At 39.7% G+C, this 14,244-nt stretch overlaps 2 protein-coding genes across 2 annotated transcripts; both read left to right on the top strand.

The window, feature by feature from the left end:
* hoxc9a (homeobox C9a) lies at positions 1-3,616 on the top strand. Its single transcript, XM_014982717.2, has 2 exons — positions 1-1,106; positions 2,008-3,616. The coding sequence occupies exons 1-2, from the start codon at positions 563-565 to the stop codon at positions 2,250-2,252; spliced, it is 789 nt and encodes a 262-aa protein (XP_014838203.2). The 5' UTR covers positions 1-562; the 3' UTR covers positions 2,253-3,616.
* Positions 3,617-6,379: 2,763 nt separating this feature from the next.
* On the top strand, positions 6,380-11,116 carry hoxc8a (homeobox C8a). The gene is made up of 2 exons (XM_014982715.2): positions 6,380-7,169; positions 8,466-11,116. The coding sequence occupies exons 1-2, from the start codon at positions 6,734-6,736 to the stop codon at positions 8,780-8,782; spliced, it is 753 nt and encodes a 250-aa protein (XP_014838201.1). The 5' UTR covers positions 6,380-6,733; the 3' UTR covers positions 8,783-11,116.
* The last annotated feature ends 3,128 nt before the right edge of the window (positions 11,117-14,244 follow it).

Below are 14,244 nucleotides of genomic sequence, written 5' to 3'. Positions count from 1 at the left end.
TATCCCTAAAAACAATAAACAGCATTCTACGAGAAGTTATAAACTCCTCACTTTATCAAATGCTGGTTTGCCGAGGATAAAAAGAGCCAACGATTCAATAAACGCTTTAATGCTGTAACAGTATCTATTGAAGTAGCATAGAGCCCTGACAGAGATTAATTACACCATCAAATAGTTCCTTGCTTTAACACGCAATGTGCGCAGGTCTGTGCTACGACTGGATAAAGATCTAGCTGCAGCACCGCGCATGAATGGTTTCCTTATTTTCAAAAAAAGAAATGTTATGGTCAATTTTACCTCTATGAGTCCTGGAATGAAGTGAAAGAACACTTTGTTTAATCCCATTTATGTGCATTGGTATCCCTGGATAAGTGGCGCATTGATCCACTGTACAATTTTTGTGGGGGTAAATATAATCACGTGTCAGCGGGTCAGCCAATGGGAGCCAGGGAAGCTTTGAGAAATAATTACCTGCCTTGATTGTTCTACGGCTAGATAAAAAAGTACACATACACCCCATATAATAAACGGATGCATGTAAAAGAGTCGGGGAGGCTTCGACATGTCGACCACGGGTCCCATAAGTAATTATTATGTGGACTCCTTGATCAACCATGAGAACGAGGATGTCCTTGCTGCGACTCGATTCTCTGCTCCCGGTTCGCACCCAGCTGGCCCCCGTCCGACGTCCCTAGTCCCGGAGTGCGCCGACTATCCTTCCTGCAGCTTCGCACCCAAATCGACCGTGTTCTCTACGTCTTGGGCCCCCGGACACTCCCAGTCATCAGTGGTCTACCATCCGTACAGTCACCAGCCGCACTTAGGCACAGACTCGCGGTATATGCGTTCATGGCTGGAGCCGATCTCAGGCGCCGTGCCTTTTCACGGCTACCCGGGGAACGGCAGACATTACGGACTGAAGCCCGACGCCTTCCAGGAGCACAGAGCCGGGGAATGCCTCAGCTCCGCCGGACGGACCTACCCGGATTATCTGTACTGCTCATCCACTGATATGCGAGACAAGACGCCGCAGAACGTCCCCTCTCCCGAGTCGGAGCTTCTTGCATCTGGGAAGCATAAGGAGGAGAAGCCGGAGCTAGATCCTAGTAAGTCAACGCTTCTTTTACAGCCAGGAAGCATTCTTGTTTTGGTCTGAAACTGTTGTGAAATGAAATTATAAACGGCTTCTCCCTTTTCCTTGCGGCTCAAATGTGAAACGCCTGTGCTAGAAGGGGGAAAGCTTAAGGAACTATAAAAGACAAACGCTACCAGGCTAATATTGGGGGGCTATAAAAGCAGACGAGGTTGTAAACATGGACTCAAAACTGGAAGATAAAGACGTTGAATTTGGATGGATGCTGTCGGATTTTAGACGTTTTCATTTAAAAGTGAACACCCCGAATCTGACATATGAATCTATTCATCAGCAAACTGCTCATGATTCATTTTTACGATTATATTTTGACCCCTGTGTCAGTAAAAGGCGGCATACAAGCCAACTTTTAGCACTGTTTTTTTTTTTTCCAGAGGGCCTTAACGTGCAACAAATCCACATCCCCACATATGAATTACTTACCAGTCTTCTCAGCTATGGTAAGATTAAGTGTTTACAGACACAAATGTATAATTTAGTCTGCTATATTAAGTCCAAAACTTATCCACAGGCAACTTGAGGAATGTGGGGACAAACTCGAGGACTTTCACCACGGACCTGTAAAGGCTTGAACCACGGGCCATTTTATGAGCCAATAAAGTGAATACGCGCACTGAGTATTTTACGACGGTGTTACTCACAAGTTAAGAGAACAAGAAAGCAAATCAGCGCAGGATTGCTCTGTGTTGGGTTTTATTTAAACTACTAAATGTTAATTTAGCTTGAATGTAAGCTGTATTGTAAGGTTGACTGTGATTATTTTTATTTTTTGCACTTTCTGGTGAGTCTTGGTAGCATGTTTTGCCTGTTTAGGCGTTCCTCTCTTATTTCATTTTTTTATTTTTAATTTGCAGATAACCCCGTGGCCAATTGGATACATGCCCGCTCCACGAGGAAGAAGCGGTGTCCTTACACAAAGTACCAAACTTTGGAACTGGAAAAGGAGTTCTTGTTCAATATGTACCTCACCAGAGACCGCAGATACGAGGTCGCAAGGGTACTGAATCTGACCGAGAGGCAGGTCAAAATCTGGTTTCAGAACCGGCGAATGAAGATGAAGAAAATGAACAAGGACAAGAGCGACAACAAGGAACAATAATGACTGCAGAGAGAGAGATAGATAGAGAGAGAGAGAAAATAACTAATTGATAAAAAAAGAAAAATAAATAAAAAATAAAAATGGACAGCACAGATTTACCAAAACATAAAGCCTCCCCCACGTCCTTCATCTTATTTGTCACTTTGTTGGATTTGTTTGTAGTACCATTAACCTCAGTCTTTGTGATGCTGAATATTGTTTTAGTGCACAAATTAAACATTTAAGAGATAAAAAATTTATAAAAAAAATACAGACTTTTGTTGAGAAAACATTCTGCTTTCACTTTTATATTAAGAGGAATCTAAATAAGTAACGTTTGGATGCCACACAATTTCTCCGAAGAAATAGAATACTTGAATTCTTTTTGGATTTCACAAGAAAAAAATACCCTATAATTTATGACGTGAATGTTATTTTTTGTTTTGTTATGTTTTGTTTTCCTCCATGTTTATTTTATTTGTATACTTCCTGACGCAGGTGTAGAGTATTTTGTACAGAATCAGAAGCATCTGCGAGCGCCTCGTCTGTGTTGTATTTTGTGATAGCTGTTGCTGTAAATGTGCTTTATTTGTTTGTTTTTCTTTCTTTCTTTCTTTCTTTCTTTCTTTTTTACTTTCTTTCTTTCTTTCTTTCTTTCTTTCTTTCTTTCTTTCTTTCTTTCTCTCTTTCTTTCTTTCTTTCTCTCTTTCTTTCTTTCTTTCTTTCTTTCAAGATTTTGGCCATGTAGCTTGGCGAGTTTTAATTAAAGAGTGTAGCTAAATAGAACTCTGCAAATATAATCATGATCACATAAAGGCTTGTTTTCTGTGTTCATTTGGGATGTGATGTAAGTGGAATTTGTCTACACGGGAGGTTGGGCTTTAATAAGGCAACGCATAATGAGGAAACTCGTTTTCTTTAAAAACAGCGGGCATGTTTGAGGCAATCGCGTTTTTTTTCGAAGGCTGCAAAGGCCTTAATTAGGAAAGGTTGAGCTCAAAATGAGGTTAAATTGAAAGCACGTTTCCATTTTCGCCGTTTTAGCGAGCGTCTTTTACGCTACTATCAAGGCCGACACGGCTCATATTTGCAGCTGAGCATTTTTTTTTTTTAGAAAATCACATTTAAAAATATGTGTTTTAAAAACATACCTCAGAGCAACAATAGTGCAACACATATCTTAATAGTATCCCCACAATTAAAGGAGGCATTTGCAATATTAAATGAGTATGTTTAGATCCTGAAACTTCCACTTAACCTTTTAATTTTTAACCTGCGTTTGGTAAAGCACACACACACGCCCAAGCAGAACAGACACACACACACACACACACACACAGAGAGAGAGAGAGAGAGAGAGAGAGAGAGAGAGAGAGAGAGAGAGAGAGAGAGAGAGAGCGAGAGAGAGAGAGAGAATGCACAGAGGTTTCCAACTGTATAAATGTCCACCAAAGCTTCAAATATCGCAGAGAGAAGGGGGAGAAAATATGCTGACAGAATTTGAACGGCTAAACTTTTAAGTGAGAGACAATTTCCCTTGTCTCACATTTGTTTCCTGGGATAGGCCTAAATTGCCTTTTTGTGGTGGCAAACAATGCAGACAGGATGCTGTAATTTCAAAGCCCGATCCCAGCGCATTTCCGCTCAGCTCTGCTCAGCTCAGCTCAGTCCGGACAAAGATGCCAGTTTTACAGCCCCTGTTGGAGCTCGGTCTGTTTGTCTCAAATGCAGACGAACAAAGCAAACTCGACTCGCTGGCTAGACGTCTGGGCTAAATTACTTTATGGTTTTAATGGACGGTGCTGCTGCTGAACTCGTTCAAAGCACTGTTGGTGGGGGGACTTTTTTTCCCTTTCCACTGATAGGGTAGCCGTCACAGGAGTGGTCGATTAGTCTACTATTGGATGGAGAGAAGTCAATAATTATTATGCACAAATATGAGAGCTGCACTGCAGATATCTCTTGGCAATTTTGTAGTTAGTCAGCATAACAGAAAACAGCGCAGCACCGGTTTAAAGTGCCATAAAAAAAAGAAAAAAAAACAAAAATATTTATCTTTGTTGGCGCAGGGATTTGGTCAACTAATTTATTGAAGTAAAAGGCCAGATATTTTCCAATTTTGGGGGACATATGGGAACATCATTCACATCCGCATCGCAGATGTTTCTGATTGGTCGAAACGGTTAGCTTAGGGGAAGGTTCCCAACACTAGATGACGCTGTTGATCAACGTTTTGACCAGGATGCCATGTCTTTTGAAGGTGGGGGGATGGGGGGTTGTTTTACAAGTCTGTGGCTTTGCTAAAGAGTGAAAAGTAACCCTGTCGATGACAATGTGACAGATATGCCCAAGCACCACATTTGCTGTAATAGCCCATAAAGCTGCTCATTCTGAGAGCGGCGCACCTAACGTTGGACGTGGCCACAGAGAATGTCCACGAGCAGGACACAAGCATGTATATATATATATATATATATATATATATATATATATATATATATATATATATATATATATATATATATATATATATATATATATATATATATATATATATATATATATATATATATATATATATATATATAATAGTCATACAATATTCATATAATATGTCTATTTATATGAAGTAGACATATCTATTTGGATTCAGATGTCTTTTTTTTTTTTTTTTTGCTTTTTTTCTTGCCACAATGCATTTTCCATGAATGAACAAATTCATTGAAAGGTGGACATTTCTACAATTTAACACGACTATTTACCTAACTCAATAACATAAAATATTTTCCCCATACATTTATCCGAATAAGATATGTTTATTTGTAGAAAAAACAAACATCAATATCAAGAGGCAGAAATCATATTTGATATAAAATCAAATTTTATTAGCATTAGCACATAATACTGTAATGAAAATTTTACAAGACATATCTGTATTATTATTATTATTATTATTATTATTATTATTATTATTATTATTATTATTATTATTATTATTATTAGTAGTAGTAGTAGTAGTAGTAGTAGTAGTAGTTGTAGCAGTAGTAGTAGTAGTAGTAGTACTAGTATAATAATAATAATAATAATAATAATAATAATAATAATAATAATAATAATAATAATAATAAGAGTAATAGGAGTAATAGTAATAATATCTAGGAAAAAAGAACAATTGTAAATAAGAATATTTTACATTTGCCACACTCGGATTTGAATCGTCACTAGGCCTATTCTGTTGTAATGTGTACTCCAACAGTCCAAAGTCTTCAAGAAGTGATTGGCAATCTGCATATTTATAGAGTGTAAAAGGTCTATAAACTCGCCCAGTGCTCCTTTCACATTTTACGATGATGCGCATAAAACATCAGTGACTCCACTATAACGTGTGTGGCATATTTGGACTGAAGGACCATATGAAGGCGTACGGAGCTTGAAACTGTGCATGTTTTGACTGTACACGCAGCTCAGCACCCCAAAGGTACCATTTTTGGGACCTCGCCTTGTCAAAGATTTATTGCTGATCCTCGTTGCTTTTTATGCGGACAGTTAGTGGCTACCTATACTATTTATAATTTGGGTTTGTTATTTCCGTGTCACGGTGCGTCACAGCGCTTGATGGCACAAACATGTTAGCATGGGCTTGACTGGCTACTGACGGGAAAGTTTATGCCTTAAAATCCATTATTTTACATGCTATGTCAGTTATTGTCAAGTGTTTCTTTAGATGTTAGGTTTTCATATTGCAAAGCAGCATAGCAATCTTAGAGGGTATTGCTGACCCACTGAGGGTCATTAAAGGTCAATTATAATGTAAAAAGAATGGTATCTATATATGTTTCAAACGGGAAATCCTCACGATCTTAAACACTCCTCAGCCTTTATATTCAATAAATTCAGACTGTAGTGGAAGTGAATCTTTTGAACCCCCTTCAACGTCTTTGGTCAACTTGTAACAAAGCTCTGCTGTGATAAACACAACATTGATCATATTTACAGCCTATTAGATTGTTGGGTTATGATTAGTGAATCTCCTCTCAAGGTGGATATACGTAGGGCCCACGTCTGTCCGGTCACGGAAAGATGAAGGGGTGGGGGGGCTACAGAGGAGAGGTGGGGGCGGTTGGGTGGGAAGCTTAGGGGGGAAAAAAAGGAAAAAGAAAGAAAAGAGCAGTGTCTGTGACTGTGCCGCCAGCTTTAACACATCCAAAGCGCATGCCATGTACCGGGTTTGACTGTGCACGGATCTGAAGGGAAGAAGAAGAAGACGCTCACGACGCTAGAAATTCGATGAGAGGAACGGCTCAGAGAGAGTGAGCTGCCGTAGATTGTCCAAAGGGGCAGCGTTTCTCACAGTTCCGGTTTGTCTGTCTGTGTGTGCGCGCTGTGTGCGAGAGTTGGGACCCCAAACAAAAGGCTGCCATCATCCTACAGGATATCTTCAGCTTGCGAGAGAGGGAGAGAGAGAGAGAGAAAGACCGAATCTGCTTGATGCTTAACCGAACATGAGCTCCTATTTTGTTAACCCTCTTTTTTCTAAATACAAAGGCAGCGAGTCACTGGAGCCAACTTACTACGACTGCAGGTTCCCACAAAGCGTCGCCCGCAGCCACACGCTAGTTTACGGACCCGGTGCCGCTGCGCCGGGCTTCCAGCACCCGACCCATCATGTTCAGGACTTTTTCCACCACGGAACCACGGGGATCTCCAATCCGGGATACCAGCAGAACCCCTGCGCTCTGGCGTGCCACGGCGACGCGACTAAGTTTTATGGATACGAAGCCCTTCCGAGGCAAACGCTTTATGGTACCCAGCAAGACGCGAGTCTAGCGCAATACCCGGACTGTAAATCGTCGAGCAGCTCTAACCCCGGAGAAGGACAAGGCCACTTAAATCAAAACTCCTCTCCCAGTCTTATGTTTCCTTGGATGAGACCCCACGGTCAGAATCAAACAGCTATTGTTTTATTATTCCTCACTCTTGCTCTGTCTGTCTATTAGAGAGTGTATGTGTATGTGTGTGTGCGTGTAGGTGTGTGTGTGTTTCTATGTATATGTGCATGTGCATGAAACGTATGCCCAAGTCTAGGCTACTAGAGTATTTTTTAAATAGTGTAATAAAATAAGTGAGGGAACATGATGGGGCAGATACAACCTGAGCTGCAGGCAGCTGTTCCTCTGCAGCACATGTCTATACAGGGCTTCTTTCAAACCGCTGAATATTACACATCCCAGCTCATAACAACTATGCTCTTTGAAGCCCAAGAATCGCTCACTTAGACTTTTCCACAAACTCTAACGGGGAGATGATGGGGGTGATTGGGCACGTGCACCATCAGGATTCAAACAGACACAATTACTCAGTGTGTTTAGCCTTCATCTCGATCATGCAGAATCCTTGTACCCATAGTCTTTAAAGGGTAATTTGACCCACAGGCCCACTGTGGCTCAGGCTCAAACTGGTCATAATCGTGAGAGCTTTGTGGGTAATGTAATTCCAATCATCGTGGGCCATTCTGGTCAGGATATCAGGCTGCAGGAACTCCACAGAGATACAAACCTCATGCAGTTATGTTGCATCAGTTGAGAATCCCATCTGTCATTTTCTGGTCAAAGCTTCAGTGTGTGAGCGAAAGTATGTGTGACAGGTTGATACTTATCTAAATTTGCATAGTGCATTGTATTAAGTTGTGCAAATGGAATTAATCTAGTAAAGCAGTTACACTTACACTGCTCTACACTTATAGATTTAAGAAGATGCTGCTGCTACATCTATCTATCTATCTATCTATCTATCTATCTATCTATCTATCTATCTATCTATCTATCTATCTATCTATCTATCTATCTATCTATCTATCTATCTATCTATCTATCTATCTATCTCTATATATCTATCTCTATATATCTATATATATATATATATATATATATATATATATATATATATATATATATATATATATATATATATATATATATATATATATATATATATATATATATATATATATATATATATATATATATGTATGTATGTATTGCTGAACACATACATGGCGGAGAGCTATTGCTTTCTGCTTGCTACTAGTAACTCCTGAAAAGAGATTTTTTTCCCCCCACACACTTTCCAAGGAAATTCTGATTCAGCTCGATAAGTGTTTCATTTGTATCCACCGTTTTTATTCATCAATGTTTCCAGTGCGTCAAGCTAACCTCTGACTTTATATCACCCAAGCCCCAGGCAGAAGGAACGGGAGACAAACCTACAGCCGCTACCAGACCCTCGAACTGGAGAAGGAGTTCCTCTTCAACCCTTATCTGACCCGCAAGAGGAGGATTGAGGTGTCCCATGCCCTGAGCCTCACCGAGCGTCAGGTGAAGATCTGGTTTCAGAACAGGAGGATGAAGTGGAAAAAGGAGAACAACAAAGACAAGTTTCCTGGTCAGAGAGGGGAGGCCGAAGCCGAGGCCGAGGAAGAGGGCAACGAGGACGGTGAAGGGGACGAGGGGGAAGAGAAAGAAGCGGAAGAGAAAGAAGAAACCAAGGAGTGATTTTTATGGTCCTTTTTATGGTTATATGGCTGGAAACGAGAGAAAAAAATGAGAGAGGTCCCATAAACAGACGAAGAGCCACAAGGAGGCAGAGAGCGTCATTTTTATGACCACCCTTCCCATTTTGTCAAGAGGGAACAGGAATCCCACCAATATTGCTGTCATAAATAGACAGAATTCTCTTTCTCCCCCACTCGATTTTCCCAACATGATCCCAACATTGCCATTTCGAAGAAGCGATGCAAAGCTAGTAGAATGTTCGTTAACATTAGGACTCTCACCCATGCACAAAAATACAAGGGGCAAATTAAAAACGCATGTTAGATTGAAAATGGCTTTGTTTTCATAGTTTCTTTTTCTTCAAATTTGCTTTTCGTATCAAAGAAGTCAAAATTAGAACGTGATCAATAACGCCGACTTGTTGTAAATAGATGCAAGGACATTTCAGACTCGAAGCTATTAAAGAAACGTAGGGCCTGTAGCTTATTAGTGAGTGTTCAGACATCATCGCACTGTTACACCAGGCTGTAAACGACACATTTAGATTTGATTTTTTTTTTACAAGGATTACTTTATATTTCCTTCTGATTTTTACGTGAACGGCGCGTAGCCATGATAGCTCCTCCAACATCCTTCGTTTTTCCTCGGATCACCAGGGAAATACAACTGTTTGAAATCCTTTGATGCTACCTATGTAAACCTGGGGGAAATTGCAATAGAGATTTCTGAATATAGAGATTTCATATGGTTTTTAATTTTTAAAATGTTCTATATCAACCTTATATTATTAAGTTATGTGTGTAGCATTTACCCTAAATACAATAAACACTTGTTGAAGACAATTTTTCTTTTCTTTTCTTTTTTTTTATTTCTTTTTGGAGTCTTGGGAAGACAATTTAGCTCAAAGCCAAGCGAACAAATTTATATGACTATTTTTTTTAATTATTATTTTGTTTTGGGAAATTGTACCGCAGCACTACCTAAAGCTCAGAGCTCTTTCCTCGCATCATTTCTTATATTCCACACATGCGTGGCATCGCTCTGATCTGATTGCAAGCTATTCTCCCCAACAACTAAAAACTGCCTACGACGCACATAGACTGCGTTTTAATGATACCTGCAACAATGACAAGAATTTTAAAGTTTTAGAAAGGGAACTTTTTATTTGACTGTTCTGGTGAAATAGAGTAGTTGTTTTTTGTTTTTGTTTTTTTGTTTTTTTTTGCACTGAATATAATCTTTATGTACGTCTTGTTCTATATTGATGTTAACATAACAATATGCTCGTTTTCTTGTTGTTTCTCCTGTGAAAGACGGAATTGTGTGTTCCCTCATCCCCCGCCCTCTTCGCCATTGTTGATGTAAAATCACAAATAAACAAGATGGCTCACATTAATTTCTGGTTTTCATGTTTTTTTTATTTATTTATTTATTCTTTGTCACACAGCACGTTAATATCGTACAAGTATTAGCACACATTACAACGAGGAACCTTCATGAGTGTTAGAAAACTAAACCCATTTCCCATTGGCGCACCTCTTTGTTAGCGCCAATGAGACCCAGAGTTCTTGCACTTGTAATGGTGGCTCATTACAAATAATTAAATCATCTCAGTCAGCAGAGACTAAACATCTTGATGCCTTGATTATTCTTTTTTCTGCTAATACTTTTCAGCCTCTTGAACATTTGCGCATGCACGTTAAACATCCTCTTGGCCACACTAATTAAACTTTCTGGCACGTAGCATAAAAAAAAATACACAGATGTCTGCAGATGTCTCAGTGTACCTTTTAAGGAAAATGACTGGGAATCCCTCTCACAGCGGGCTTGTGCCCCACATCCCGAGCTGTATTTGATTCATCCTCTTAATAAGAAACTTCCTCTCTTCAGGGAGAACCGGAGACTTGTTTTTAATGAATCTTGAGAAGAGTAATGGCTGTTTCAGATGAGATGAACAAACATCTGACCTGTGATGTTAATAATCGCACTAAGTAATGGAAAAAGCAAAGAAAGATGGGGGACGGGGGCTTAAATCTGTCTGTACAGTGCAAGGTGGTTGCATGAAACCATACAAGGCGTGCTGGCTAAAGCTCCGGAGTGATGGAATCAAAGCTGAATCAAAGAGCAGCTGTCATCTTTCTCGTGTTTCGCATCCGTGGCATTGAAAAGGAAATCTCAGCTTTGGGACACGAGATCTGGGTAACGGCGAAGGACGAAAATTTAAATCAGCGGAAAATCTATGTTGCTCATTCGTCCAACGGTCCTGCAGCAGAGGCTGCTGGGGAATGTTGTTAGACTCTTGTGTATAGCGCCTTTATATTAGAAAAAATAAAATTAAAATCTCAAACCCATTTTCCACATTTTTTTAATTTCAGATTCCTGTAATTCTTTAATTAAATAGGACGTGTATTTTTAAATACAATCTCTCCTTACAGAAACGTACTAAGTCGCGTTCTTTGTACTATTTTTTATTATTTTTTGTCAGGCGTCTAAAAATATTTAAAGCCCCTAGAGTTGTGTGTTTTACACCCTTTCTGATTTCTTTCCACTCAATTACAACTTATTTGAATACAACCAAAACCTACACACGGGACAGTGTTGATGCAAATTCTAAAAATGTAAATATATGCTGCGTGGACACAGACCGTTGTTTAGTCTCGTGAAGCAGGGTTTTTTGTTTTCATTTTATTTTATTTTATTTTATTTTAGCATTTATGATTTTTAGATGTTTTTAGGATTTTTTTTCCTAAGGTGTGTAGGAAAGTTTAATGCAGGAGGGGAAAAAATAATTCAGCTTTCCTATATGTTATTTATTATTTGTCGAAATGTGTTATTCTCTTACTCTTAAATTTTCTTTTTATATATATATATGTATATTTAGGTTAACCCCATCATGGCACGTTTATAAAATAGTAAATATTCATATTGCTCATCCTAAAAAGAAAAAGTATTTTCTTTTTCTTTCAGGCGTCAAAACCCGGATGGGTACCTAGAACGTGATTTTCCAGTTGAGCATAGCTTTATTTTTCTCTCACTTGGCTCCAGTTTACCATTGCCCTTCATTGTGTCATTTCTTTCCCAAACCTCACGTAGATTCATTTTTTATTTTTTATTTTTATTTTTTGCTAACTTGAAAATCTAAACAAAAAATAATTCCGGTCGTGAATCTAAACCTGCAATATACCCCAAAGCCAAATCGTTCTTCTCTTTTGTACGTCACACTGTGTCCGTGTATTTCTCTCTCTCTCTCTCTTTTTTTTTCTTTTTTGAAGCAGAGCGTTATATTACCTATAAAGTTTAGTGTACCTGCAGTAAACTTTATTGGGGTGTAAAGATCCGACTCGCAAGGGCCTGCACTTTCTGCGGCGCAGAGGGGAGAACACGGCCTGCATCCGAGAAGTCTGAGAGAGAAGTTACCTCTGTTTTAGATGTGATGCTGTAGATGAAATCATAAGTGTCATTTTATTGTTGTGTCATTGAGAATAGAAGGAGATGGAATCTGTCTAAGCTTGTAGAATGGGTTTAATTTAAAGTATTAGCCTTATCTTGGTTTTGATTGGATTGCTCTCGTGTGTTTCGATGACTTAGACCTATCTGAGAAAAAAGCGGACCAACGACTGAATTACCACATCGTTTACTATATGTATATTTTTTTTCTAATTTATAAATGCTCAGGTTCATTGTTCACAAGAGTGACGTTGAAAATTTGAGCCATATTATCAGGAAAAAAACAACCTTTACATTAGACTTTAGGGCTAAGATTGTCTAATATTTCACTTGTTTGCACCTTTACAGAACTTTGTGTATCACTCAGTCCACTCTGTAATTATTTTTTTGTTTTGGTATCCTTATTTATGGAGGACCTTGTTGATGTTGAATTTCTTATATCAGATGAACTTGGCTGTCAACCTAGTCAGAGATACCATAATGTTGAACTGTTATAATAATACTAATAGAAATATTCCTTTCAAATCGCCTCCATCTATAAATCCCCCGCCCTTACACTCTCATTTTAATGATTCATTAATTAATTAATTAATTAATTAATTAATTTATTTATTTATTTTGGCTTTTGGGGGCATATCTTTGCACTTTGTCAGATAGGGGAAGTGGCGGATTTTGTTCAAATTTCCGAAATGTAACTTAATGTGGAATATCAGCATAATTACGGCTCTTGCGGTGCGCGGCAGATTTTTGGTTTTGTCCTATCATAAAAAAGGGAAGTAAAAGATGGGTGCAAACATTCCTGGTTGTTAAAGGGAAGAAATTTACAGCTGAGTAATAAAAGTTTACGACTGAACCCTGGCTGCGATTGGCTGGAGCGAGCCACGTGGCCCAGGCTCTATGAACATGAACTTTATGCTGTTGTCTATTCTCTGCTCCTTCCCTTGTATCAGCGGCCGACTAAAATGCAAGGAGCGCAGACACGTCTATTTCCCCTCGTTAGTGTAAAAAACAAATCCAGCTCGGCCGTTTTGGGGTGCGGCTGCGTGTCACACATTCACCCGATCTTCGCGACTTCCTGGCGGTTGGGATCTTCGGGACAGTCGCCGCCTATGCCAAGCCGCTGCCTGCGATGATCTCTCCCCCTCTTTCGCCACCCCCCTCCTCCTCCTCTGGAGGCAATAAAACCGCGACTGGGAAAGCAAAAAGAGCAAGCAAGCCTGCAAGAAAATACTTTCCCGGCAGACAGAGCTCCTTATCGACAAACAGAAGATGCGTGCTGTGCTGTTCTCGCTCCCCCTCGCCACACTGACCCTACAACAGTTCTGGACCACAAACTATTAAGAGCCCTCCTCTCAGGTAGGATTGCACCCTTCTTCTTAATTTGCTTATCTTCATTTTTTTTCTTTTATTTTTTGGTGTTGTTGCTGCTGCTGGTCTGAAACGGTGACTAATGAGAGAGCATACGTAAGATTATAGAAGTTGAAGGTGTCCATTGTGTGTAGTTGACCTGACCTGCAGATGCCCGGAGCGTTTGCCATGATACTCCTCGCTGGTGTGCGCACCTGCGTGTGGGTAAGCCTGCCGGCTGATCTTTTTCAGCCGGCAGCATTTAAGAAGTGCAGTACCCGCTCTGTTGTGATAAACAGCTCCCTGATACTTAACTTTCTCATCACTCATAGGCCCTTCTGACCATGCACTGACGAATTACTCTCAGAGCTGGCTGAGCTCCCTTAAGTATTTCCTGTTCGCTCACTTTTTTGCCAAGGGGTTTAGAGACTGATATCTGTGAGCTACACCGGCCACTTTTATGTCATAAACGCACACATAAGCACATATGCATATGTAGTATAATGTGTGGATAGAAAAAAAGAAAAGAAAAGAAAGGTCCCAACAGTGCCCCCTAGTGACCTAAAGCGGATACATGCTTGGGCTTGTGTTGAGGCTTGTTGTTTACACCTACTGGTTTTCGGCGGAGGGTTACTGCGGATGTCAGCTGACCCAGCTGATAGACCGCT

This window comes from Poecilia mexicana, unplaced genomic scaffold (genome assembly GCF_051168715.1).
Source record: "Poecilia mexicana isolate PSO_F unplaced genomic scaffold, ASM5116871v1 scaffold_7, whole genome shotgun sequence".
Classification (NCBI taxonomy): Eukaryota; Metazoa; Chordata; class Actinopteri; order Cyprinodontiformes; family Poeciliidae; genus Poecilia; species Poecilia mexicana.
Note: the sequence above shows the minus strand (reverse complement) of the source record. Positions and strands in the feature narration are given on the sequence as shown.